Raw genomic sequence first — 9,690 nt, forward strand, 5'->3', positions numbered from 1 at the left:
GACAGTTTTTGAGATACGTTTGTGAAAGTCTCCACGTCTCCAAAAACAGCTTCATCACATCAAAAAATCTATTCAGGGAGAGTTAAACCCAGACAGCGTGTTGTTTAATTCATGATGCACTTTTAATAACCTTGACCTTATCAATGACAAGCCGCTCCGATGGAGATTTATCGGCTCCTGAGAACCTGAGGGTCTGCCGGGGAAGAGTTCATGTGTTTGGATGTTTTTCTGCTGAGAAGCAGCATCACTTTTACGTTCAGACGTCACCCCCCCCAGAGTCAGTCATTGTGGTTCTTTGTTGGTGTTCGAGTCCTCTCCCCCTGTGTCCGGTGTGTGTCCTTGTGTGCGTTGTCATCGTGTTGTCTGTGTGATCTTTGTTGTAAAGTTTGTTTTCATGTGCTGAGGATGGATCTGTTTGTTGGTGTGAAAGAGGCTGAACTTTAGCTGCAAACACTTCCTGTGCAGCGCGTCTTCAGAAGGGTGGGGGGGTCTCATGGTATCCAAATCCCCCCCCCCCCCAGCGTTAGCATTCAAGAGGCAGTAGATCAAACAGTGCGCTCACAGAGCCGCCCTGCAGGATGAGGCGGGCGGAAACCGCCGCAGATCTCTGGAACTCGGTTCTGCTGCCGGGAAATGTCTCTGCTTTTGGTGGGGGGGCAGGGGGGGGCAGGTCTGCAAACTCTGACTGAGCAGGAAATACGTCACGGTGTCATCACCTGTAATGCTATGTACACACCAGGCATTCAAGAACACACATTCTGGAAAGAAACTTTTAGCATACCAGCTCATGTACTCACAGTTGGAAAAGTGTTGGAGCAAAATGTCAAAGCGGTTTCAATCTGGTGAATCTTGCTCCAGTTTTTTACTTTCACGGCTCGATTCCAATATATGAAAGACTTGGTGTCATAGAATGATCGTGCACAAAGCAACATGATTAATGTCTATGGAGGGAAAATAGACTCCCCCAAAATTCTTGATTTGTAACTCATACAAAACATTTTATGCATAAGCACAAAAATTACGACAATTTACACAAGCACAACTTTAAATTACCACAGCTTGAAACTAACTACACGCCTGTTACTTACAAATCTGATGTAAGACTCTTTTCATATCTCAGAGATTCATTCGTAAGATTGTTTAAATGCTGCTAGAATGCTGGGTCATCAGAGTTTTCCTATCAGCCGCTTTGAACTTAGATTGTAAATAATATCTGGTGAAACTTGACATTTTCACACGCACAAATAATTCCAGTGTGTGTAAATGATTTTTACACACAAATCTCCATAAATCTCTCCTCAATGATCAATTTTCAAACAGTTGCTGCTTTGGTGTTTAGAAAAGGACGCTCCCAATTCCAAGTTCCTGATTGGTCAAAGCTCTGCTGGTTTAACTTTCAGTGCATGTTCTGTATGTAGAGCCTGAAAACACCTGTAAAAACTAGCATAGCGATGCAGGAACGTGGAAGCTTGAAGGGGCCATACCATGATTTACTTTAGTCTTTCAGACTAAACTATATCCATATTATCTATTAAGTTTGGAACACTAAGAAACAAATTATTTATGAAATATTAGATATTTTTGTGGACAATTTTATTCTCAGAAGTAAAACGTCTGAATTTCTGAGGCTCCGCCTTTCACTCCCTGAGGGTTCCACACACCTCCTAGAACATGAAAAAATGAGGAGACATTTTTTATGATTTTTCAGCTCGGGCATTTATCTCCAAAGTTTAGCACAGACAGAATAGCGATGGCTACCAGGTTCATTTTGCAGTAAAATTTGGTCACAGAATGCAGACAACACCAGATGAACATTTCAAGATTTATTCAAATGATGACATAGACAGCCGGCGTCTGCTGTGCACGGCTTGCAAAGCTAGCTGATTGTTTGTGTTAGCCTGTGGGCGGAGCAGACTTCCTGGAAGGGGCGGTTCTTAATTTGTGACATCAGCGTGAGAGAACCCACTTGTTTTGTGGGTGTGGGAGGGGCTGCTGTTTTTAGAGGATTAATCAGAAATGCATTAATGGATCAAAATACCACTTTGAGGTTCTTCGTAGTGAGGAATGAACAGTATAGTACACTTAAAACTCAAAAAGTAGATTTTCATGGTATGGCCACTTTAAAGTCAAAGTCCAAGTAGTTGTGACACAACTAGGTGTGTCTTCGAGCCCGGTGTGAACGTAGCATCCGCTGCAGCTCAGCTACAAACCTCTGCGGCGGTTCCTTCATCCTGTTTCTGCTCTCTCAGCGAGAAAGCTCTGCTGGTGAACAAGTTTGAGCTGAGCATCCGGACGGAGGCCACCCACGGCCTGCTGCTGTGGAGCGGCAAAGGGGTGGAGCGCTCCGACTACATCGCCCTGGCCATCGTGGACGGACGTATCCAGATGACCTACGACCTGGGCTCCAGGCCCGTGGTGCTGCGCTCCTCCGTGCGCGTCAACTCCAACCGCTGGATACGCATCAAGGCCAGCAGGTAAGATGGAGGAGAGCTGGGTGAGACGTAGTCCAGATTGTATTTTGGGATGTATCCCAAGATACAATCTGGGATGCTGAGATGCTCAGATTAGTCTCAGATTAAGGTTATTTTCACGCCTGGTCATGCATGAGTTTGAGGCATAATGCAATGAATCAACATGGTGGTAAAAACCCAGCTTAGACACGCTAATAAACATCTAACATCAAACAGGTTTGGCTTTTTATAGAAAATGTAGGCAGCAGATTAATAAATAGCATAAATAAGTGTCATTTATAGTTGGATGTGGGCAGAAAAGGAGAATTAAACTGCAGATTTTTGGTACATTTCCTATTCAGGTTGATGAAGACAGACTGAATGTGCAGAGTTTCAGGTTGTCCTCAGACAGGCTTTAGCATCCCGGCTGACCCTGAACTTTGAACGTCCTCCAAAAATGAAGCCGCACTCCCGTCAGTGCAGACGGCCCGCGTCCATACAGTAAATAAATCGTGCTTGGAGCAAATGATGCTGGCGTATGCAGTTAATCACTCACATAATTGATAGATAATCATCCCAGAAGTAGAACAACAGCAAGCAGTCACACAGTGATGTCACATTAATGGATTTCTTCATTAAAATCAAATTAACAGCCTGAAAGGAAGTCGTCTTCCAGCTTCTATGTGATCGCTGCTGAACATTTGCTCCCAGCGTCTCTGTGAATGGACGCATGGGAGATAATGACTCTGATGTCATCGTTTACGGCGGCAATTATCAATCCACCAAAGGCCACCGCATCATGTTCATCATATAGATCACGTGTCAAAGTCAAGGCCCGGGGGCCGGATTCGGCCCTCAGGGTAATTCTATCCGGCCCTCCAGATCATTTTATCTTATTGTTATTAATGGCCTAATGTAATCTTGCGTTTATTTTTAATTTGTATAATTTTGACAAAGATATTTTTATGGAGAGTAAAATATTGAAAGTTATTTAAGGTTTAAGTTGATTTATTCAGGATTAATATTCCCGCCTTTTTATTATTCATAATTATGTTAAAAAGTTAGATTTTTAACGTTTTAAAAATTTTTATTCTGCTAGCTTTTTGCACTATTTTGGCATTTATTAAGATTTTTAGGCTATTTTGGAGTTTAGCTCATATTTCACATGGTAGCTGTTTTGGCCAATTTAGGCTTTTTTCAGTTTTTTAGGCTATTTTGGTATTAAACTAATATTTTAGCTGGCTTCATCATTTTCAGCTATCAGCTTTAGTGATTTCAGCTTTCAGCTTCAGCATTTTTAGCAATCAACTTCAGCATCTTCAGTGGCCAAATTCAGCTTCCAGCATTCACACTAGCATTATCACAGGTCATGCTACATATCTAGTTCATAATTATGTTAAAAAGTTATGTTTTAAAGTTTTAAAAATGTAGTTTTAGAGTGTTCAATAAATCTTTATCCTGTTCTGCTCACACTTTTTTATTGTCAAAAAGTGGCACAATAGCAACCAAAAATAAAAAAAGAGATACTCTGTCGTCTGGATTGATGTTCAGTCCCTCTATGATCTTGCACGCATTTAAGCACCAGTTGAGGTGCTAAAAAATTAGAAATTCCGGCTGTTTTTTTTCTATAAGTTGTGACAGTTTTCAATGATTTTCAACCAAATTAGTTAAAAGTTTGCCCAGGTAGATGTTTTCCCTCTAGTTTATTCAAATGCAGTTTAACATAAGTTAAAGTTAAAGTCCTATTAGTTGTTACGCATCTTTGTGTGTGAACATCGTCTGTGTTTGGCCCCTCCCCTGGGGGAGCGGTGAGCTGCAGACACAGCTGCACTCAGCAACCACTCAGCAAGTCATTTCTTTTTTTATGTTTGTGCTAGAGTAATTTTTGAACAAATGTATAATCACATCATATCTGATAAGCTTTAGACCACCATTAAATTCTTGTTTATATGTTTAATGGTAACTACACAAAAATATGAACACGTTAAACTTTCATTAGTTTTTTTTTTTTTGTCTAAATGTAGCTTTAACACAAACATTTTATTTAATTTTTTGGTGATTAAGTTGTTTCAGTTTAATTTACATGTGGTTGACCGGGGTGGGGCTAACACGAAGAACTAATCGAGGTCGATGAGGGCGGTAACTTCAGTTCCGGTCCGTTCACTGACCCTGAGAACTGTGAGAATTACGGTCAGAAAATGTCTCTTTAGTCTGGACTATCATAGTCTGAAGTTGTCACAAGACGGCTGTAAAACGTGTAAAAAGGGTTTTATCACGTACAAACCGCGCGTCAAAAACTCTGTTCTAGAGTTTGTTCAAGAGTTTAAAGTGAAAAAAAGATTTGAAATAGGAATTTGAGATTTGAAACCTAAAATACAGAACGTTTGAAGCTGAAAATAATGAAGTTTATTTTAGAAAAGCAAAAGGTTTTGGACGTTTTACATTTTATTTGGCCAAACACCAATATTTTTTTTTAAATGTTTTGTTTGGGTTTCAAATATTTATGGCTCCAAAATAGCTCCATATTTCTTTCCCAAAATAACTTTGACCAAACTCTGGAATCTCTGACTGGAATTCTTCTCCAATGCAAACTTAATGCAAACTGCTGGAACAGATGTTTGGATTTGTTGTGCTTTATGACGGTTTACAGCAGCGCAGTAAGAGATGATGTCGTATCAACCCAATGCATCATGGGAGATGTAGTGAAAACAGTGCTGCTGATGCTGGACAGACTCACGTCTCTGAGCTTCATTATTTTATTCACTTTTTATGTGGTCTGACCTCGGATCCCGCTGGAATAAAAGACATGAAAGAGGTTTATTATAATATGTCTTTATTAAGAAGAGCTCCACAAAGGAGTCAACTAACTACTTAGTGTGAAAGCTGGACCTTTTTGAGCTGATATTCTGGTGATGCAGATGTTTTTACATCAGTGAATATGAATAATTATCCCCCTGCCCACCTTTCACGGCACACTGGTTGAAAAACACCGGCTTAGGGAGCCTGTGGCCCCGCCCAGCATATTTTCTACATCACAAATACGATCTTTTTCCAACTCCATTTTTTCATCTGCTGCTAATTCACAATGATTTGAATAAAGAGATACTTAGAAATTACATTTTGAACTGAATTTTCTTTCTAGATGACCTCCATCTGCAGAAAAACGCCACGAGAGCATGTTAAAACCACCACAGCGAGAAGCCTTAAATCCGTTCGTCTCTCTGACTGTCTGCGTTTGAGCTGCATGAAAATTGCAGCTCTGCGAATCCTCCGCATGCTGACATTACAGGCTTTGTGTTTTTGATAAAAGGAAGCCACAATTGAAAGCAGTTCGCTCTGAGATTCCTCGATGACTTCAAGCTGCTTCTCTCTGTCCTCAGAGCTCTTCGAGACGGCTTTCTACAGGTTGGCAACGAGGCAGCCGTGACAGGGTCCTCGCCGCTGGCCGCCACGCAGCTGGACACGGACGGAGCTCTCTGGTTAGGTACGTGCCGCTCAACCAGCAGAATCCCGCCTCCATTCAGGTCTGAAAATGCCCTTCAGGCGGTCCTCATCAGGTTAAGAAAACGGCTGTAAAAAGAAAACGTCTTTTTTCATCCCAACATCCGATAAAAGGCTCCAAAATATGAGCAAAAATACATTTCAGAAACTGAACAAAACACATTTCAAGGGAAAAGTTTTCAAAAGAAAAGTCTCCCTACATTTTAATGTGAAAATTAAATCTCAGCTGTGGCTGCAGTTGGTTCAAAGAGCTCCTTTTTAGCAGAGGAAGACGCAGACGCCGCAGCTCTGGAGCATCCTGGGAAAATAACATGAACATTGGCAGCTAAAAGGAGTCCAAGTGGTCCTTTAAATTCCCGCTGCACCACAGAGAAGAGACGGGCTGGAGAAGAAAAGCAGCAATTGTGACATTTAAGAGTTGTGCTTGTATAGAGGTGACTCAGGTACACGGAGGAGAGGCAGCGCAGCGGAACCGGTGCTGAGCGAGCCCTGCAGCAAGAATACCTAATCCCCACGCAGCCAGCCCGGCTTCTTTTTAAATCCCCTTTTTAATGTTCATCATTAATTCATCTGTAACTCGCATGAAATTAGCCCCGCCGACTGGTGATTCCACGGCGCTCAATCCGATTAAAGAGGCTGACGACGTGGAAGCGAGCCAGCCGTCCAGCAGAACAGCAGAGGAGAGACTTTGGGACCTGTCAGCCAGGTAAAGCCGCAGGAAGTGCGCTGAGCCGCTCATCCAGCAGGAGAAACCAGGGAATTCTGGGTAAAGATGTTTCACCTGGATTTACAAGCTCGCTAATGCCAGGTTTTTGACCTGATGGGTCAAAACACACATGTAGGAATAAAGTCTTCCCCTCTCCCTTCCCCTCCGTTTGAAGGGGGGTTTTAGTGCAAGTGTGTCCAGAATATTTTTATTTTAATCCGGCCCTCCAAACGGAGGGATACAAAGTCCTCCATCATGAGGCTAAACTGCGTCATGCTGAGAAGCACTTTTCTTCATGGTGGTGCGCTCTGAACCACAGAAGTTTACATTTAAATCTAAGCTATGACTTTATGTTATGTCATAAAACCGCTGTTGTTACGTATATTCAAGCGCTGGAAGCTCCGCGCTAATTCTAGCGAACTGGAGATTATTGGTGAGTCAATCGAAGTGTGAATTATGAAACACTATTTTTCCTTAACTCTCCGTTTGGAGGGCTACATGGAGGGAAGGGAAGAATTCGGATTGGGCCCCAGTCTCAGCTATTCTGAGGGGTAGATCCTGACTCTGCAGGTTTTTCTGTTGTTTTTTTTTTTTTAATTTGTTCAAGATTCATAAAGAAATAGGCCCCTCGGTAGAGTCAAAGTAAAGGTTGGAAGTCTTTATTAGTTAAAAAATTTAATAAAGACACCTTTTTTGTTTTAATTTGGTCTATTACTGTGCCACAATGTGAGATGAGAGACAGTGAATATATTGGTAGAAGGATGCTGAGTCTAGAGCTGCAGGAAAGAGGTCTAGAGGAAGACCAAAGAGGAGGTTTATGGATGCAGTGAATGAAGACATGAAGGTGGCTGGTGTTAGAGTGGAGGATGCTGAAGACAGGCTTAGATGGAGGAAACTGATTCGCTGTGGCGACCCCTGAAGGGAAAAGCCCAAAGGAAAAGAAGAAGAAGAAGAAGACTGTGCCACAATGTCAAAAGTTTAAATAAAATACCTTAAAATTAAGCTTTTATTAAGAGCAAATACAAGGTTAAAAATCAGTGTGACTAAAATCAATCAATTAGATTAAATAATTGCAGGTCACGATTAATCAATCCCATCACGGTGCACGGGTGTGTCGAACCATGGCTAGTGATCTGCATGGATCATGGATCATCTGTGTTCTTTTACACCTTCTAATGAGCTGGTTGTTTGTAGAAGCTCTGGATGTGCGGTGAATTGGAGTTGCTTGAAGCGTTTAAATGACGTCCCAGTTGGGTCTTGTTCTGGTTACCTGGAGGGTTTTCTCATTGGCCTTCTGGTGGTCAATGAGTGTGTGTCCCCACACGCACACACACAAAAACCACTACTCAAGAAAAAGAAACATCGTAGGTGCCTGGAATATGTTGAAACAAGTATTTATTTTAATTCTCAAGGATAAAATAATGACCACATTAAAAACAATGTTTTTAAGATGATAATACTTCTCCCACGCTGGAACAAAACCCCAACCTTTGCAATGGAAGGCACCCGCACTAACCACTGCACCAACGTTTAGTGTTAAGGTTTGAAGATTTCTGTTGTTAAGGGTTTAAAAAGAGAAGGAAAAAAAACTAGATCGCTAGTTAAATTCTTGTTTTCCAACCAAAAACAAGAGTATTTTTTGACTGAAATGGGGGGGGTGGGGGTAATTTCCAAGCGGTTGAATGTAAATAAACCAGACAAACCTCTGCTTTGAGTCAAGTTTTTCCCCCTCTTCCTTTCTTTTTTGACCTTAAAGCTGTACCTGAGCACTTGTTTTGCTACTTTCTCATCTTTACCCCTTCCGGTCTCCTATGTTTGTTTACATTAAAAGTGGGGTCATCTGGACCCCACAAGACAGTGTGATGAACTTTTTTTATCATTGATTTTTGAGTTTCACTAATGTCCATGGCAGACATAAAACCCTGTCCACCTTTGTCCACATTTGTCATGGAAGGAATCACACATCAATATGTGGGTGGAGTCATCTGGACCCAAAGAGAGCGGAAGGGTTAAAGTTTTAAAGAAACATTAATAGTAAACACCGCACCCCCCTTTCTGCCCCACCCCTAGCTTCAACAGGGGCCGTATCAGACTTCTATAAAACTATCAAATTGTGAAAAAAGAGTCATTGCAATTTGGTGCCTCCTCCAGCAGATTGTGCCTAGGCGGCCGCCTAGGTCACCTCTGCCCCGGGCCAGCCCTGATTGGGAGTATGAAAATCCAAAATTCTACATCACCAGTGGTAATAGCTTTGGTTACAACATGCTCTTCATGCTGGCAGTTTGCATATTTTTTGAAACACTTCCATGTGTACAGAGAAGAGGTCCGTCGTGTCATTCATCTTCAGGTCACTGAGGGACGTGGTGGAGGATGCGTTCTTTGGTGTGAGGATTGTTTGACATTAAAACAATCCAATAAACAGAGAAAATCCAATGCAGATCAGCAGGAAGAGATCTGGATGTTTGAGTCTCTAAGAGCGGTGAAAGTCTGAACTGGTTTTACCTGTACTGATAGGAATGAATGAATACATCAGAGGGACAGCACATGTTAGAGGTTTTGGAGATAAAGTCAGAGAGGCCAGACTGAGATGGTTTGGACATGTTCAGAGGAGAGACAGTGAATATATTGGTAGAAGGATGCTGAGTCTAGAGCTGCAGGAAAGAGGTCTAGAGGAAGACCAAAGAGGAGGTTTATGGATGCAGTGAATGAAGACATGAAGGTGGCTGGTGTTAGAGTGGAGGATGCTGAAGACAGGCTTAGATGGAGGAAACTGATTCACTGTGGAGACCCTGAAGGGAAAAGCCGAAAGGAAAAGAAGAAGATCAGCATAGGATTAAACCAACTGAACAGCATCAACAAATACCAAACTTTCCAAAAATCTAAACTCACTTTTCATTCTTTGAACCACCGTCACGCTCTCAACCAGACAATCAGACCTCCCCCAAAGCAAAGAATAACCAAACTGCTAAAACCAACATTTGGATTGTGTTTGTTTTCTGCTATGATTGATCGCTTTAAAGGACAAACTCGGCT

General features: G+C 41.9%; 1 protein-coding gene across 2 annotated transcripts in view; it reads left to right on the forward strand.

Annotated features, from left to right (window-relative positions):
• agrn (agrin) overlaps nucleotides 1-9,690 on the forward strand; it is a gene marked incomplete in the record, with an annotated part of 299,832 nt that overhangs the window by 286,814 nt on the left and 3,328 nt on the right. For both annotated transcript variants that reach the window (XM_036212931.1, XM_024293932.2), the window contains 2 exon segments: nucleotides 2,250-2,474; nucleotides 5,831-5,934. In XM_036212931.1, coding sequence (XP_036068824.1) covers nucleotides 2,250-2,474; nucleotides 5,831-5,934 — 329 coding nt within the window.

The sequence above is a fragment of the Oryzias melastigma genome, linkage group LG7, assembly GCF_002922805.2.
Source record: "Oryzias melastigma strain HK-1 linkage group LG7, ASM292280v2, whole genome shotgun sequence".
Lineage (NCBI taxonomy): Eukaryota > Metazoa > Chordata > Actinopteri > Beloniformes > Adrianichthyidae > Oryzias > Oryzias melastigma.